Here is a 19100-nt window from a genome sequence, read left to right as displayed (position 1 = left end):
ATATGCCTTCTCAAAATCGAGAAGCATAACGACCAAGTCCTCGCCGAGAAATCTAGCTCGGGCCGTCGCCTCCCAGAAGGTGAAGATGTTGTCAAGGATACTGTGCTCCTTGACAAAGCCTGTCTGGGTAGCATGAATCAAATCCCCCAGGAAGGGCTGGATCCTCAAACTCAAGGCCTTGGCTAGGACCTTGTAGACAGTATTGAGGATCGTAATAGGCCTCCACTGCCGAATATCATCTGACACTTCCTCCCCCTTGGCGATAAGAAAGATCAAGCACTCTGAAAAACTTTGTGGCATCACCCCAGTGTCCAAAACATGCTGAAAACCCCTGCGGAGGCCTGGCCCCAAAAGGTCCCAGTAGCGCATAAAAAAGGCAGGTGTCAAACCGTCCTCCCCAGGGCACAACTATGACGCAGGAGGGCCCTCAAAGCCTCAACAAACTCATCCTCTGAAAGGGGCGCACCCAAAGCTGTGCGCATACGATCTGTGACCCTCCTCTGCACATGGGCCCACACAATCTGTCTGCAAGCATCACGTGCCTCCGTGGTTGGCTTCACTGAAAGCAGGTCTCTGTAGAACTCAATGGCAATAGCTCTAATCTCCTCGGGCTCAGTGGCTAACGATCCGTCCTGCCTCCTAAGCTGGCGTACTCCTGCCCGAGCATGGCGGGGTCCGGTGATCTCAAAAAACTCACCCACTCACATGTGGGCTGCTGCTCCTGAAGCTGTTGGAGCGAAGCAAGGCTACGTCTCAAGCAATGCTCCCGCTCTCGTGTCTCTTCCAGCCGTGTCAAGGCTGTAGCGTGCAAAAAAGAGCTGAGCTCGGTGAGCCCCTGGGCACACTGGCCTGCTGCATCCAGGTCAGAGCTCTAGCTATCCTGCCATACCCTCTCAATGTCCTCAAAAAGACTGGGGTCTGTAAGTATCCTCTGTGGGATCCTCAACTGCAAGCAGGTCTCCCGTGTCCTCTCCTCAAGAGTCAAAATAACTGGCGCATGGTCTGAGAAAGAGGTACCAGCGAGAATGCCAACGGAGCCACCATGCTCCCCGAACCTGTCGCCCACATAGAAGCGATCAATCTGTGATAAATTAGTCCCTCCCTGCGGGCGATCCGACCGAGAGAAACTAAGACTGTCCTGAGAACGGGAGAAAGCCTCATGCTGCCATGCATCAGTGATCCGCAGTGTCATACAAAATCGCTCCCAAGCTGCAAGCTCCGTGCGGTGCACTGTAACATGACTGCCTCCCACCCTATCGGCCGGGTCCTCAAGCATGTTGAAGTCTCCCCCAACACACCAATGTGCGGCCTCGGGCAATGCATCTGTAACAAGGGCCCAAAACTCTGCTCTGGCACTAGCATGATTGGGCGCATTGACATTGAGCTCACCAATGTGCTCATCGTGCATCCTCAGAATAACATACTACGCTCTACCTGGCACAATGACCCCGCGATCCACAATGGCCTGCCGCCATGCATCCGCAATGACCATACATACTTCTCCTTGCCCTCCCAAGGGGCCAAAACCTGCAGACCAAAAAGTGTCCCATCTACCAGGCATCACCGAACCATATCTCCGAATCCTGCTCTCACTCAAATGGTGCTCCTGCATCATCAAAATATCAATACGGCCCCCAACCAGGCATCTCTGAAGCTCCTGCCTCAAGAAACCACAATAACGTACATAGTGTGCGCCGCCAAGGCCCTGTACATTCCATGAGATGATCCTCATGGATGACCTGCTGAGGTGGAGGCTGTCTCAGCCATACAACGGGCCTTCGCAAGCGGCTTGGATGGAGAGTAATCCCCATCCGAGCAACTACGAATCTGCCCACCCGGTGTGCTGCAAGAGTCTCGGACCAGGCGCGAATAGGCATCTGATTGAACCATGCACATAGCCACAAACTCAGCCATGAAAACAGTCCAAAAACTCTTCCAAACCAGTCCACAAACTTGCCCTGTTTCCACCCTCCGAACTGCCAAACCCTTCCTCTCACAAAGGGCCAGAGTAACGACTCCGAAACAGCCACGAGCCAATGAAAAGAGAGACTCAGTGTGACACCTCCTGCAGTCCCACCTGTTCACAAAGAGAGAGAAACTTACAGTCCTTGTGTCGCTTTTCACAAGAGAGAGGAGGCGTGAGGAAAAGCCCCGTTCTGTCTTGCCCTTTTGTCTTGTAGTCGCCTGCAGTCCAGCACCTGATTTGACGTGATAGAGAGAGAGAACACTTGTGGGTGAACCTGCTGTCCAGCCCTGCACGCCCTCCTACAGTCCACGTTTCTGTGTCAGCTCTGCCTGTATGGACACCAGTACAGCCAGCCAGCCTCTTGCCAAAAGCACAGGAGAAGGAGATTCAGTAGGCGCCTGTATACACTGCAGCGCAACAGCCAACCAGCCCTCCAAAAGCCAAAGAGAGAGAGAAAGGTTCAGCGCCTGTGTTCTCTGTTCTGCAGTACAGCAGCCAACTAGCCTTCACTCTCCAAAAGCCAAAGAGAGAGAGAAAGGTTCAGCGCCTGTGTTCTCTGTTCTGCAGTACAGCAGTCAACTAGACTTCACTCTCCAAAAAGCAGACCAGGGCGTGGTATTCAGCAGCGCCTGTATACACTACAGTGCAGCCCGCTAGCAGTCCCTTCCAAAAAGCATGAGTACGTGAGAAGCGCAGCCTGCCAGCAGCCTTTTTCCAAAAAGCATGAGAGAGAGAGAGAAAGAAAGAAAGATTTTATTAACATCTTCCAAAAGACCAAACTCGGCCTATGAGACAAATCGGTGTACCTGTATGGGGTATCCTGTGTCATCCCAACAAAATGAAAAAGTACTGAACTAAAAAGCTGAATTTGGGTGTGCCATAAGTACAATGAGTGGGAGAGGGGATGGAGCTCTACTACTAGGAGAATGCAAAGCTATATGCATGGAGTATACAATCATGATATGCAACCTAGCTAGCTCCATCCTGTTCCATAGTGGGGGTATAAAATGGTATACATCAATGAAGGGGGTGTCCACAGCTCCCTGAAGAACATGCCTGTGTGTGCTCTGAAGCGAGCCACTCGCTCCGCACCCTCTTTGTGAAACTGAGCTCTGATCTCTGTCATCTCTCTCTGGTATAGGCGTGGTGTCCGAATGCCAGGTGTCCTCTGTGTCTTGTGGGCTCTGAGTGTCTCTGCTCTGTGGAGAGTAATTCCCTGCCGTGTAGGGGCTGGGAGTGGGATGGATCTCTGAAAAAATGTAGTAATCTGTGTTTGTCGTCACCCCTCTGGAGCTGTCTGAGCCTGTAATGATGTCTCTTTGTGACGCTGTATGTCTAGAATGAATCTCCCCAGTATGCGCTGGTCTGCTGCCTCAAAGATCTAGCGTAGGGAATGTGGCTTTCTGAATAAAATGGGATATCTCTCTCTGAATAAAATGGGATATCTCTCTCTGATGGCTGTATATGCTCTGCATCTGCATACATAATGCTCCTCACTCTCCACCTTCTCTCTGCACAATCTGCATACCCTCTCCTCTCGGGGGATCCGTGCTGCTCTGCCAGTCTCAATCTCCAATCGATGTGATGAAACTCTAAGCTGACGAATAACCACTCGGGAGCCGTGTGGTAAAAAGCCCTCCATGTATCTAGGCCTCTCTATAAATCCATCATCAGTGATACTCATGAAGTGATCTCTGTAGTATAGCATCTTCGGTGGAAGAGGCTGTGTAGGCGATATCCATGTCTCTCGTGTATAGAGCTGCCATAGGTCCTGTCTCAATACTGTGTTTCTCTCACTATGAGAGAGACGGGTATGTGGTGCATCCTTGTCATACTGGAATGGTGGTAGATGATCCATGTCTATGCCATGCTGTGAGAACCAATGTGTGACCTGTGCATACCATGATCCTCTGTCTCCCGCCTCAGCCAACTGTCTAGATGCCTCAAAAGCTCTGTATGACAATCTGTCCTGTGGCATCTCTCTGAATCTGTCTAGCAGGCATATAGTCTGAAATATGGCCTCTACCATCATAGGAGGCGCAGCAAACTCTGCTCGGATAATGTCATGAGATACTGACGGTTTGCTGCGTATCATGTGTGCCATCATGAGGGCCTATGGTCTCTCTATGTGTGTCCACCAATGGGTAGCAAGGCCTGGCGCCCATACTGCTGCTCCATACATCAATGCCGGTGTGACTAATGTGTCAAATAGCCACCCCTTCGTCCGGGGCTCCTGAAAATGCGCCTGGTGGCACTGTCTCTCTAGCATAGCCAATGCTGCATATCCCCGTGTCAATCTAGCTCTGGCTGCTGAACCCATGGTGAAGCGTGTGGCTGCTGAGAAGGTAGGCCCCCCAATTTAGCCTAGGGGTCACCATCCTTTAAAAAAGATTTCATAAAGGTTATAAACCTTTAAACTTTGTTCCTTTTTGTCCCCTCCACCCTTGGGGTTGTCCACAAGGTTATAAACCTTAAACCATAGTAGCAGGGGAACCCCGTTTCCCCCCATTGGGAACGGTGGAACGCGTTCCCCCATCGCGTGGACCAGTGGAACGCTGGAAACGTATGGTGGAACGTGGAGGTGGTCGAAAAAAGGTGGAACGGCAGGAAACGTTGGTGGAACGGGCCAGGGAACGCTAGCCTGCCGTTCCCCCACGTGGGAACGTGCAGATGACGTGGATTTTATAAAAAAAAATGAAGCCCGTAAGCCTTGCAAGTTGCGCTAGGCGCTTTTCGGAAATTCGCAAGTCCGTACGCCGCCCGTCGCTTTTCGGAGTTCACGCCGTTGCTGTCCACGACTCCACGAGTATAGCCGCCTGCGCCCGTACTGTCCTGCCCGTACAGCAGCGCCCGTACTGTCCTGCCCGTACAGCAGCTGTTCTGAGTCCTGACATTCTGTACTGCTGCCTGCATAGTACAGTCGCCCCAGCCACTGGCAGCCAGGCTCCCAGCCCTTGCACTGTGCAGACTACAGTCATCTAAAAGGCAAGGCAGCAAGAAGCTTTTCTCTTTCTTCTCTCTCTTTTTTTGTTTGAACTTTGAACTTTTGGTGTTTTAAAAATTACCTATGGTGAATCACAATCTGGACTGCACACTGCACAGTGCACAGTCTCTCCCCATTAAACAGAAGAAAAAAAAGGACTCATTTCTCTGGAATGGTTAACTTTGAAAGCCTATTCAACTTTTTGCCCGAATTTGCAGACATCATGGCTTACTCGGGTTCAAAGCGATCAGCTTCGAATGCTACTTGGTGGGACGAGGTTGAAAGGCTAGAAAGGTATTCATCTAAGGGAGGTGCAACACGATGGAAATGCAAGCAATGTAACAAAGAGAAGTCAGGAGGAGCAAACCGTGTGAGAGCACATCTATGCCATGTGAACAATGAAAAAGCACAAGTGAACAAATGCCCAGGGACAACACCTGAAATGCGTAGAGAGCTTTTGGCAAAGTACCCAAGTGAAGAGGAGAAAGCATGTGCACGAAAGAAACCGGCAGTTGATGCATCTTACTTCAGTAGACAAGGGGAAGATGTACACTTGGGAGATGGACAACAGTATGGAGGACTTGGGAGCTTTGCATTTTCCCAAGATTCGCAGTCTATGGGTGCAAGTTCCGGCAAGCAGCAAACCTTGGGACCAGCTTGGGATCCCCGCAAGAAAGAGAGGGTAGATGCAGCTGTTGCAAGGTTCTTTTATCATGATCATGTAGCATTCAATGTTGCCAGGTCTCCATATTTCATTGAAATGGTCCAGGAGATTGCATGGTATGGCCCAACATACAAGCCTCCTTCATATGAGACCATACGCACCACCTTGTTGCAAAAGGAGAAAGCTGCAATTGAATGTGCTTTAGAGTCTGTGCATGAAAGTTGGGCAAAGAATGGTGTGTCACTTATTGCAGATGGTTGGAGTGACACTCGAAAAAGGGCCATTCATGGCATGGTTGCTTATTCTCGAGGAAGAATGCAATTCATTTCCTCACGTGATGCTTCTGGGACTGGAAAAACTGTAGATCAGCTTGTGGAAGAGTGGGCCGAAGGTATTGAGAAAGTTGGACCAGAGAATGTTATTCAGTTCTTAGCTGATGGTGAGGCAACAAATAGAGCAGCTGGTCTTAAGCTTGAAGATAGGTATCCGCATATCACATTCAGTCCATGCTTTGCTCATTGTTTGAGCAACTTATTGAAGGATGTTGGCAGCTTGCCATGGGTTGATCCACACATTCAAAAAGGCAAGGAGATAATAAGCTTCATTCAAAACCATCAGTTTATTTTGAATGAATTCCGCAAGAGATCGGCCAAAAAGGATCTCTTGAAGTACTCAGAGACACGCTTTGGTTATAACTTTCTCATGATGAAGAGGTTATCCAAAGTGCAATTGCCTTTGAAGCAGTTGGTTGTATGCAATGAGTGGATGGGATGGGCACTTTCTCGCTCAAGAGCCGGCATAGAGGTTGCAAGAACCATACAAGACTTCACATTTTGGGATGAAGTCAATACTATCAATGCTATGATGAAGCCGATCATGCGCTTGATGCGGATTGCAGATGGACGGGAGCCATGCATTGGCAAGGTTTATGAGGGGGCTGACCGAATGATCGAGAAAATAGGGGAAATGGGCTTGTCTGATGAGAAATATGCAGAGGTTCGAGAATTATGTGAAGCACGATGGAATGGTTATCATTCTCCTATGCATGCTGCAGCGTATGTCTTGGATCCCGAGTTCCAAGGATGTGGACAAGAGGCCGATGATGAGGTGATGGATGGTTGGGAGACAGTGCTTTCTAGGCAGGTTCGTGATGCAGATAAACGAAGGTTGGTGAAAGACCAACTTGGATTTTATCGCAGCAAGTTGGGAAGGTTTGGATCGGCTGATGCTCAGAGAGATAGGTTTAAGATAGGGGTTGCTTTATGGTGGGAGGATTATGGGGCTCGTACACCACAACTTCAATCATTGGCAGTAAGGATCTTGTCTCAAGGTGCAAGCTCCTCTCCGATTGAGCAGCTATGGAGTGTGTTCGGCCATGTTGCATCCAAGAAGAGGAACAAATTTGGGACAAAACAAGTCAATGACTTGATTTTTGTAAGTGCTAATTTGCGCTTGCTTGGTGATATGGCATCTCCCAAACCAGAGAAGTTTATATTGCTTGATGAGGAGTCCTCGGATGATGAGGAGACACATGGACTTGCAGATCCTGGTCAGGATGGGATTGAAGATTTGGATGCTGCAGATGTTGGTCTTGATGATATGGCTTTCTTGGATGACATAGATGATAGTCTCCTTGATGGCATCACTGGCAGTAGCCATGCATGATATCTCCTTACTATTTGCAATGTGCATGTCACCTTGAGGCTTGGACTTTGGACTTGGATTGTTTCTTTTATCTAGGCTGTGCCATGTGGGCCACATTTTGTGCTTTTTGTCACTTATGTCATGTATGATGTGGGCTAATTTATTTTGACTTGTGAGATCTGTTCAGTGTTAGTATCTAGCCATGCAAATTATGGTGCACTAGACTTTAGCGTGTCTCTGATTTGGTTATATAAATGAGCATTGTATGTTAAGATTTATCGTCATTTCTAGGAATTATCTAGGTCGTTCCCTGTTTCCGTTCCCCCTCGTTCCCGTTCCCCCTTTTTCTCGTTCCCGTTCCCCTGGTGGTGCTTTCGTTCCGTTCCCGTTCCCGTTCCGTTGCTACTATGCCTTAAACATCCACACATGGAGTTGTCCACATGGTTATAAACCTTAAACAGATATCTTGCTCTCCAACCACCATGCTCACACTTACACTGCACAAATTCACAGGGTTGTGACAGCCTTTATTCAATTCCAATGTGGATAATGTAGAGCCAGTTTCAGCTCATTTACAGCCACCTATGCCTACTGAAAATCAGCAAAATCAGCAACTGAACTTGCTCCAAATTGATCTTGAAATGCCTCAAATTGATCAGGATTCCTTGGGTGATGCATTGGCAGAGGAAGATGCAGATACTAGGAAGTCAAAAACTGTACCTAGATGGCTATTTGAGACTTTGCGTGATAGCAAACAGTCTACATTTATGCCAAGTCGTACACGTGCTGCTTCTCGCCATGCATCTTCACATTATGTGGATACAGCTCTTGTTGCCACCGCTTGTAATGAGGAACCCATTTCTCATGTTGATGCATTGGAGGATGACAATTGGGTGGCAGCCATGCGTTCGGAGTTGGACTCCATTGACAAAAATGGTACTTGGGAGTTATGTGACTTGCCTCCTGGCAAGTGTACTAATGGCACAAAATGGGTTTTCAAGCTAAAGCGTAAGCCTAATGGTTCAGTTGATCGCCATAAGGCTCGCTTGGTTGCCAAAGGGTATGCCCAATGTGAGGGCATTGACTATGAGGAGACCTTTGCTCCCACTTCACGTATGACTACCATACGTACTGTTATTGCATTGGCTGCACACAAACAATGGCATGTACATCAGATGGATGTCAAAACTGCTTTTTTGAATGGCGATTTGCAGGAGGAAGTTTATGTGTCTCAGCCTCCTGGCTTTGTTCAAAAAGGTGCAGAAAGTAAAGTATGCCGTTTACATAAAGCACTGTATGGTCTTAAACAGGCTCCTCGTGCTTGGTACCACAAAATTCATGCATACTTGACTGCCAAAGGGTTTCAGAATAGTTCAGCTGAGAGCACACTTTATGTACGCCACATTGGGAACAATGTTCTCATCCTTATTCTTTATGTGGATGACATGCTCATCACTGGCCCTGAAGAGGGTGATATTTCAGCTTTTAAAGCTGATTTGCAGCATGCATTTGATGTCACAGACATGGGGCATTTACATTACTATTTGGGCATACAGTTTATACCTTTTGAGGGGGGTATCATGTTATCTCAGTGTAGATATGTTGAACAGCTCCTTGATCGTTTTCACATGACAGATTGTAAACCTGTATCTACTTCTATGGAACTAGGTTTAAAACTGTCACTTGAGCGTGCTGGTGAGCCTTTTGACGTTGCCACCTATCAGCAAGCTATGGGATGCCTTATCTATTTATGCTCTACTCGTTTGGACATACAGTATGTTGTTTCTCAGTTGAGCAGATTCATGCATTGTTCGAGTACTATGCATTGGCAAGCGTGTAAGCGTGTCTTTCGCTATCTTAAAGGCACTGCCAACTTTGCCTTGTTTTATGGCAGTTCTTCTACACTATGCTTGCTTGCATTTACAGATAGTGATTGGGCAAGTTGCTACCACTGGTTGACACGCGAGTGTCAACCAGTGGTAATTGTTTTCTTCTTGGTGACTCATGCATCTCATGGCTCAGTAAGCAGCAGCCTACAGTGGCCACTTCTAGCTGTGAAGCTGAATACAGGGCAGCCTTTACAGCTACTGTGGAATGTGTTTGGCTACGACAACGTTTAGCCGATCTTGGTGTTGGACAACAGTCCCCTACCACCATTTACACTGACAGTCAAAGTGCTTTGGCAGTTGCACGAAACCCAGTATTTCATGCCCGCACAAAGCATATTGAGGTTCACTATCATTATGTCAGGGAAAGGCTCCATGCAGGAGAGGTTGACTTGGCTTATGTGTCTACACATGCCAATATAGCAGATGGGTTTACAAAGCCTCTTTCGAGGGAAAAGTTTGAAGCTTTCCGCAAAGCTTTGAGCTTACAGCCTCTATCAGGGTAGTCTGCTACACCCTGTCTCCGTTCACACCATTCACTTGAGGGGGGTTTGTTGGTCATGACCACTCCCGGCTAGTTCAGGTGTGAACACAGCTTACTCACGGGCACTTTTTCCCTATGACTGGACACAGGTTTTTTCCCGTGTGAACACACTTATGTGTGTTGGGCACTTTGCCCTAGGCTACATCTTGTACTCATAGTACTTTTGTACTCATCATTATCATAAGAGTACTTTCAAGCAACTAGCTCTCTCTCACGTGTGTGGTTCAAGCTCTGTGTGTGTGTGGTGGTGGTGTACAGGCAAGCTTTCCTCAACCCCAACATGTATGTGCATGCTGCTTGGGTGGGCACAAGTGGAAATGGACATGTGTTGGGTGCATGAATGTGCATGTCCAGGTGTGGGCAAAATCTTACTAGAAAGGAAGCATCATAATAGGGCTAGTGGGTAATGAACAAACTTGTAACCCACTTGGTTCAAAGGAAGTAAGTTGTAACAAAAGAGATGAAAGAGGACTTGGTCAAAGGAAGGTAAGCTGTCACAAAGAGATATAGGCTAGAAATGAGTGATTTTCACTGGTAGGGCAGTCCCGAATGAAGGTGCTGAAAGAAATATATGCTTGGTTGCGGAAGGAAAGTGAAGATGTTGTCATATCCCTTAAGGATGCAACGGAAATATGTTTCCAAGAAAGCGTGCTGCTATGTCTTGTGTATTCCAAGGGAGCACACCATGCTTATCCTCTGTGTCTGAGGTCGGTCTTGCCTGCTGACCAGTCTCACATCGCGAGTGGTGAGAGGCTAGTGCAAAACTATGGTTCAGTTCATAACACTAGTATGGTAAGAAGTTGCATGCGTAATGTAAGACTTAAGTACATGATTTATCCTTTTCCATCACAGGGACCAGAGTAACAATTAAGCTGGTTATGGCATGTTAAGTGCGAGGACATCTATTAAGGCTTGTTTCATTTGATCACATTTGTATCTTCCTTTTTGGGGAAACTCGGGTCAGAAAAAATTTACTTGTGCATTTTCTAAATTAACTGAACAGGTGTTCAGCCACTGTGGAGTCCTCACCAACACCAGATTATTCACCTGATGGGGAGCTTCAGAAAACACACCAATTGTTACAAAAGATGCGCATTAGGATTGGACAACCTATTCAAGAACACTCTTTACAGCCATGTACAGTGCCAGCAGCAAGTGCCGCGGAAAGTTCCCTGGGAAATGATAGGCCAGGTGACAACACTTCTTTTACTAGAGATGATATTGACACCACCTTGGGAACAAGAGGCTCTGAGTTAGAAGGCCTTACTGAGGTCATTATACATTGTAGCAGCGATTTCATGACTGTATCAAGAAAAGTAGTCATGCGACTCAGGCGTGTGCGGCTTCTTGGCCTGGAGGTACTACTTGATACTCTGCTTTTTCATATATTTGTATCTTCAATCATTTCAGCACTACCCTGGGGCATTCATTTCTTTAAAAAAAACCCTATTATCACCTACATGAGGGTAATAAAACACGTTTTTGGACTATATATATGTATATGTGTGTGCACACATATTACACACATGTATATACACACACAAATGTGTATGTGTGTGTGTGTGTGTGCGCCTCTCTCTCTCTCTCTATATATATATATATGTATATGTATGTATATATGTATATGCATGTATATGTATATGTGTGTGTGTGTGTGTGTGTGTGTGTGTGTGTGTGTGTATATGTGTGTGTGTGTGTGTGTGTGTGTGTGCGCACATATACATACATCCATATGTATGTATGTATGTATATATATATATATATGTGCACACACACACATTCATCTCTCTCACACACACAGAGGCGCGCACACATACACACACACACTCAAACTTTTAAGATGAATATTTAACACCCCTAATGTAAGTCGAGTGCATTAGAAGCTGACATATGATACGAGTCTTGTAATGTAAAGTTTGTAATTAGACTTAAAGAAGTAAACCATCTCATGTGCACTCTGATGATATTATATACATTCTTGCAGTGATGCCTCAAGGAGCATTACATAGGTAGGCCTAGTTTAAAAATATTTCAAAGAATATTTTGTAAAGAGAAGACTTTTTTTTTGTGTGCCATGCAGGGTGCTGGAAAAACCTCCTTATATTATGCTCTTCTAGGACAAGGTCGAGGTACTATGTTCAGCACAAGTGATGGAGTATTTCCGGATGTTGATCGGAGAGAGGGAGTCGCTGAAGGAGTAGCATTTATAGATCCAGCAGGAGTCAATCTTCAAGTGTGTTGAGATTCCACAAGCCAGTAGTAGAAATGATCTCTGCATGCTAAGAGTAGGGATGAAGTCAATTTTAGGAAATGTACATAATTGTAGGTGATTTTCTCTTTATAAATAACACTTAAAGGCACACATAAGATACTGCAGCCAGAATCCTCTTTGTAAGCTTGTGTATCTGGTGTATGCTAAAATTCTGTGCTGCTTTAAGACTTCCATCCAGTATTCTGCCTTTAGGTGTGACTACGCCTTTTGATGTCTCCAATCAGGGGAGTTAGGCTGGCTGATGTACAGCCTAAGTATCTATGGGGGACATGAAGAAGGAAGCACACACTTCTGTTAGCACTTGTATACTCCATTGTGTGCTTCTTTCTGCATAGCTCGCCAGCAGGGTTGGGCTTCTTGCAATCATTTTTGGCATATCTCTCCCTCGCTTTTACAAATTTGAGTTCCTCCTCTTGGGCTCCTTATCTTCATCAAGTCCGAGCAAAGTAAGCTCCCAAAATTGCCTCACAAGATGACACAACGGCCTACCTCTTTGGAGAGGTGGAGAGCCTTTGGAGGTTTGCAGATGCAGTCGAGATCTTTTGTCGGGCCTCTGGTGCACAGATCAACTGGCACAAGTTGTGTGGATTTTGGATTAGCTCATCCCCTACCCCGGCTTGGTGCCCAGTTGAGTCTTTCCAGTGTATTCCGAGGAGTACACCAGTGCGTTATCGTGGCTGTCAGGTCGGGATCGACATCACCTCAGAGCAGCAGCTTGCCCCCCTCCTCCTGAGCATTCGGAAGAAGCTTCTATATTGGAGCACGACAAGGCTCTCTCTTGCCGGCAGAGTAGTGGTAGTGAACCAAGCCCTTCTCGCTACCATGCACCTCCTGTTGAGCCTTTTCCAGGGCGTGTATTGGAACGGTTGATCCACAGCTTCCTCTGGGTACACGGGCCAAGGTGGCTTGGAGTGTCATCATTCAGCCCTGCCTCAAAGGCAGCCTAGGCATTATTGATTTTTCTATGTAGAGCAGAGCCCTTCTGGATAAGCTGATCATCATAGTCCTCCTCCCAGGTGGTGAGCCCTGGAAGGACTTTCTCATGGCCCAGTCCCCGCCTGTACTCGAATTCTTGGCGGTCCCTGGCCCCGGAGCTTGAGATGGATCTTTACAGAGATGAGGACCCACACCCTGAGTCCAGCCTTCAAGGACCACTTTGCAGCCAGCCTTTTCAGAGCCTTGGACCACATCTGTTCTGCTCTTAGCCGGTTTTTTATCAGACATGATATCCTGATAGCGGTCCATGGTGCACCACAGGGCATATTGACACCCCCCCCCGCCCCCGCCCCCGCCCCCGACAAAGGACCTCACCAGCTGCGCTTTACAGAGAGTGAGAGTGATCAGGTTTCGCGAGCACAAGTGGCATGTTGACCCTTCCCCACCAAAGTGGACACAGAGAGATTATGGAGATTGTGGTTATGGGAGGGCCGACCACTGATGATGAGACTGTAGTGGGATCTGGGTGAGTGACAATGGCATGATGCCTTCGCCCCAAAGGATGCCCCTGAGATCCCTTTTTTGAGTATGTAGTTTGTCTGGGCCGCAAGATTTAGATGCCAGAGGTCGGTAGTATGCCAGCGGCAGCAATACATTGGCAGACCCAGGACATCTCCGTGTGTTTCCTCTGGGATTCTTGGAAACGGCTGTGGGACAGCTTCAAGCCACGGAAGACTATTGTTTTCCTTTGGCAGATAGCTCACAGGAGCTTGGCAGTGGGCACCTGGCTGGCAGTTAGAGGTTGGCTGGTGCTCTCTTCTGGGTGTGGACACCCTCATGAGTCTCAGCGTCATTACCGTCCCAAGGCGCAGCAGGTACGGCAGAGGATCCTCCACATCTTCAACATTACCTGGGGGGTGGATCTGGAGCAGCGGGGTCCTTACCTCAGGGTTAGAGACAGTGGGGTCACTTGGCATTACAGGCCACCTGTTGTGCTATTCCCTCCCCCACCCCCCCCCCCCCCCTTGCGCTCCCTGCACCTACCTATTGTATGAGATAGCCTTCCTCCGAGAGCAGCCAGCCAGCGAGGACAAGCCTCTCTGTCCCCATCTGTTTTTCTTGTCTCCCATGATTGAGATTGGGCCATTTGCTTAGCCATTTCGATTGCATTTTGGTAACTAATGGTTTCTTGGGGGAAAAAAAAGTGCTCTTGTAGTCAGCTATTGCTGGGAGGTGAGCTAGGCAGTTCCTCCTTGAAGGTTCTTGGACCATTGAGTTTTGCATGCTGTATTTCATGCTTTAAGAAAACAAAACATATGAGAGTTTGCAAAATATTTTAAAATTTTGACTGATTACTGACTGCTTTAGCTAAATTGCCTGGTTTTATTTATGGGTTCTTAACTGCTCGGTGGTCATGCTATGCCAGGATCTAGCAGGTGAAGTTGATCAGCTAAAGAAAGAACTTACCTTTCCCAATGGGGAAGCAAGCAAGAAAGTCGATCTTGTCATTCTTGTACATAATCTTGCACACAAGATCCCGATACTGCATCAATCTGTCAAGCCAGCACTTTCTGTCCTCATGGACGAGGTGACTTCAGCAGGGATTCCTAACATTCTGGCCATAACAAACAAGTTTGCAGTTAGTGCAGATCGGCGACAATCAGCAGCTGCGTCTGTAATCAAAGCATATCAGATGCCTTCTAATCTCTCTGTGGTTGTGAACTCAAGCCCCTATGCAGTGCATGAAGTTGGGGGGAGTAGCAACGCTGTGGTGCAAGAGAAATTAAGTGTGGATGTGGCTAGGAGGAGAATGAACAACCTGAATGGCATAGTGCAAGGGGCTACACAGAGGCTTATTACTGCTCCCATCAACCTTGTCCAACTTCCCTTTAGAAGGAAAGAAGTTGTGCTAACTGTGGAAGGCGTAAAAAGCTTACGAGAGCTTGTAAACAGGGTGCTGTTGGACCACGAAGACACTACTCTCATGGTATACAACAAAAAAAGCACATTTGGCTTACTTTCCTGGAAGAGTAGTGTTGTGTATACGTAGTGTAGTCTCTTTTCCTTGCTTTGGAAACCTTTCACCCTACACGTGTTCTAGGTATATGGTGGCTGATTTTCTTTGAATTCCGTGTGCAGGAGCTCTCCAGGGAACAGTTGCTTCTAGAAATGAAGAATGACTTGTCACAGGCTGCCAAGCAAGCACATAAGCAGGAAAATGGGCTTTCCGCCACCGCTGCTGCTTCTGCTGTAGGTGCGAGCCTAGGCCTGGTTGTTGCAGTGGTAGCAGCTGCAGCTTCTAGCCTGCGCAAGCCTTAACGCAAACCATGGGATACTTGACTGGAAGTTCTCAAAGCACGAGTGTTTCTTGTGGAGCTTGCCTTTATATTGAAGGCTAGCAGTCTTCTTGGATGATAAAGAGACTGAAAGACACAGTGCAATCTCTGAATAGGTAGAATTTCTGGTTCCTCTCTCTGCTTCTATCTTCATTTAGCACAAACTTTTCTCGATTGTCTGGTTTTCAGGTTTTCTGTTTATGTATTTTTCTCCTTTTTGTGTATGGAGGTAACCTTTTTTGTGAACTCCTAAAACACGTCTTGTTGTAAAAAGCCAAGGTTTGGAAGAATTATAGACCCAGATTAGGCATAGGCCAATTTTTATTCATACACTAAAAAAATGGGCTCTAATGGATAATGATTTAGGATGCTAGGTTTTTCCACTTAGACTCCATATTTATGCAGGGACAGATGGCCATCCTGCGAAAGAAAAGGTGGCCTGGAGGGTAATTATTCAGCCCTGTCATCGTGGTGGGTTGGGCAGCTACTGAGAGCAGAGCCCTCTTGGGCAAGTTGGTCATTCGAGGCCTTCAGCCAAGGGGTGAGCCCTGGAAGGCTTTCCTCCTTGCTTGGATCTCTGCCCACATGCTGACTCTCGGTGGACCCTGGACCCCCAGTGTGTGGTGGACCTTCACGGAGGCCTGATCCCACAGCTTCAGCTTCTCCTTCGAGACTCCGGGCAGTGGGTCTCCAAGTCACCAGACCACCAGCCAATTTGTGTGTGAGGATGGCAGACCAACGGGACACCCCATGGCCTTGTGGAAGTAGTGGCAGTGGTGATCCAAGGCACCACCTTCTTGCTAGATTTTGTGGTAATCCATTTGACTGAGGCCTACTCACTCCTGATTGGGTGACCATGTCTCAGGAACACAGGATTTTTTTACGTTTGGGGATCTGACCGGTTGTGGATCCCCTGGGAACGTGGTCCACATGAACTGCAACTGGAAGAAGTCTCAGAACGGGCTTGCACGCTTCGACGTACGCAGTGTCCCTAGTCCACGCACACCAACCACGATCCTCCCATCAGCTCCAGATCCAGGATATGCTCCACTGCCATCACACCACCTTCCCACGTACGTGACAGAAGGGGACCTCTTGGCTATACTCAGTAAACCCATGCTCGACATACTTGAGAGTAGATTACCCCCACATGCTTCACATTCTCCTGTACTCCATGATTAGAGTCTCTTGTAATAGTGCTTATACCTCATGTACTTCCCCATGATCATCATTATATCAGCCTCTACTTTCAGAGAGCTATGTTATTTGTACTCGTTATGTTTTTCTTTTCCATTGTGAGACATACCATGGATAGCATTGGATCACTTTGGTCTCATAGATCTTTAGGAGACATTTAATAACTTTTGTTCTTTCTTTCTCTCTCTAACAAGGACCACTTCCTTTGTTTTTTACAGGAGAATCCCATCAAGGGGAAACGACTGCATGTTAGCTGGACTACAATTTGCAAGGCGCACCATCAACATTCTTTTGCCACTTCGTTTTAAATGCTTTCGACTATGTATACAAATTATGGACTTCTAATCTGACTTGAAGTGCTCCTTCCTTAATGTAAATGAGAAGACGATAGTCTGTGCAAGAGCTCTGAACTATGACAACGTGAAAAAAAAGAGCAACAAGTTGGAGAAGGATTATCCACAATTAGCAGGGGCATTTATTTTGTAATAAGATGGTGAGACATGGAGGATTTGCTCACGTCTCTTGACTTTCATGCCAGGTATGGTCATTGTGGGTAGCCCTCTTGAGCTTTATTTAATCAAAATTGCTATGTTCCATTTTGTGTTATCTAGTGTGAGTGGGTAAAATATTGAGCTGCAATTAAGTAGCAAGGGTAATTCTCAATGGCATGTCGGGAAGCCGGGGTGGTTGTGGCTGGGCTTCTTGTGTAGGTTGCATGAAGTTCACATGTTAAGAAACACCCCCCCCCCCCCCCCCCCCCCCCCCCCCCCCCCCCCCACCCCCCCACCTCACCACCCCCCCCCCAAAAAAAAAAGAAAAAGAAAAGAGAGAATTTTATTACTACTAAAAGAAATCAACCTTTGAAGTGTTACCTCAAAAATAATGGATGGGCTATTATGAAAATAATGGATGGGCTATTACGGTCAAAAGGCGTTCCTTTAAATCTTCAATCTAGATTTGCTCAAGGTCGACTTTATTAGTGACTATAATTGCAATAGATTAACCACATCATTCTCAGATATCTCATTCAGCTATGCACTAGTAAGATCCAGTTACTACTCGTGAAACTTCCCAAAGAGCTTCACTTCTACAAGAAACACTTCCTCGGGACTTTTTGACAGTGGATTTATTGAGAAACCCAAGCATCTCAGTGTAAATGTCATATACCATGCTAATGGCAATCAGCCAATTGAGAGTGGATTTCTATCGGCTCCGGATAAAGATAGGGAGAGCACATGGCATCCCTAAGGAAGAATGAACGTGAAAAGTGTACCACAAGAAGGGAGAGAGAGAGAGAGAGAGAGAGAGAGAGAGAGAGGAGCACAATCCATTCATAATATTACGAGGTACGAGGCTGATTGCATAAGGGGGTTAGTCAAGGCTAGTGATGTTTAGGTGATAATATGTTGAGTGCACTCGAGGGGTCACCATAGGTAGATCATTGTACTTTTAGAGAGCCAAGACCTTGGGCACCATCATTACCACACCACACATGGGTCCACCTCTTGGGGCATGAGTACTATGCAACATGATGTCAACATAGTATGTATGTATTTTGTATATGATCATGCCACATGACTCCCTCACATGGGTGCCTGTAAGGCATTTTGTACCTCGAAAAGCCATGAGAGGACATCATATTTTGTTGTGCTTGAGAGTATCTCATTTATGTAAAGAGTTTTTCTCTCCACCTTCAACCTTTAATCTCTCATGGGATATGTGTACCTTTCATGAACCGTTTGCATCTTTTGTAGATGTACATATATGTCTTTCTTCTCTCAAAGGCATGCCTTCTTAAAAGGAATCATTTCCTTCTTGTTGGAGGAGAGTCTCTCCGTGGTGGCTAGTTAAGATTGGGTGACCGATTTGCCTTGAAAATCCGTATCCATCTACAAGCATCTAAAGGATAGGCCCTTTATACTAAATCTACGTATGTATATATGTCTATATCTATATGTCCCTTAACGCTAAATCTATGTATAAAATATATATGTATGTCCCTTAACGCTAAATCTATGTATAAAATATATATGTATGTGCATAGAATACGTCATGGGGGACGGGGTTTGTGTGCACCTACATGCGCTACCAAAAAAAAGCTGTAAAGGTGCAATGACATTAGTTTTGAAAGGTTGAAATACATAAATGCACCTTTTTTTATTGTGATGCATTTTTGGTATTTACTCTAGATAGTTCCATATAGGGTGTGAATCCTAATGACCTATATCAATTCATAATTGGTTATTATACTATCCAACTTTATGTCAGATAATCTATTACACAAATGATAATTTGTTACACAAATGATTATGCTACTTAGATAACACATGGAGTTTAGAACACAATGAAAGATGTACTAATGCTTTCTATATATAGAAAGTGCTTTACAAACTGAGTTATATGCCATGTCTATGCACAACACAATGCACATGATGTAGACTTTTGCAAGTTGCATGTCTTGGCACAACAACAAAGATTTAACCACAAAGAAAAACATTAAACATTTTTTATCTTGAAATAGATCTAACGATACAAATCCAAGAGGAGCCAAAAAGAAAAACACCATTTATCAAGCATGTGCAGACTTTTGGATCCTATAATAGACCTTGTGAAACTTTTTTTTTCTTAGAATGTTGTATAAAAGAAGACATGATATGCACATATAAAGCATG

General features: G+C 46.2%; 1 protein-coding gene across 3 annotated transcripts in view; it reads left to right on the top strand.

Moving 5' to 3' along the window:
* LOC147607871 (lipase class 3 family protein) overlaps positions 1–17027 on the top strand; it is an 80366-nt gene extending 63339 nt beyond the window's left edge. For 2 of the 3 annotated variants that reach the window (XM_086789959.1, XM_086789961.1), the window contains 5 exons: positions 10691–11045; positions 11768–11920; positions 14322–14882; positions 15035–15347; positions 16647–17027. In XM_086789959.1, the coding sequence (XP_086646085.1) occupies positions 10691–11045; positions 11768–11920; positions 14322–14882; positions 15035–15214 (1249 nt within the window). In that variant the 3' untranslated portion in view covers positions 15215–15347; positions 16647–17027. The remainder of the gene's footprint in view (positions 1–10690; positions 11046–11767; positions 11921–14321; positions 14883–15034; positions 15348–16646) is intronic. The other variant, XM_086789960.1, reaches the window with a different exon arrangement.
* Positions 17028–19100: the final 2073 nt, after the last annotated feature.

Source organism: Cibotium barometz, chromosome 54 (assembly GCF_041138505.1).
Source record: "Cibotium barometz isolate CiBa-2024 chromosome 54, ASM4113850v1, whole genome shotgun sequence".
Taxonomy (NCBI): Eukaryota; Viridiplantae; Streptophyta; class Polypodiopsida; order Cyatheales; family Cibotiaceae; genus Cibotium; species Cibotium barometz.
This window is presented reverse-complemented; position numbering and strand designations above follow the sequence as displayed.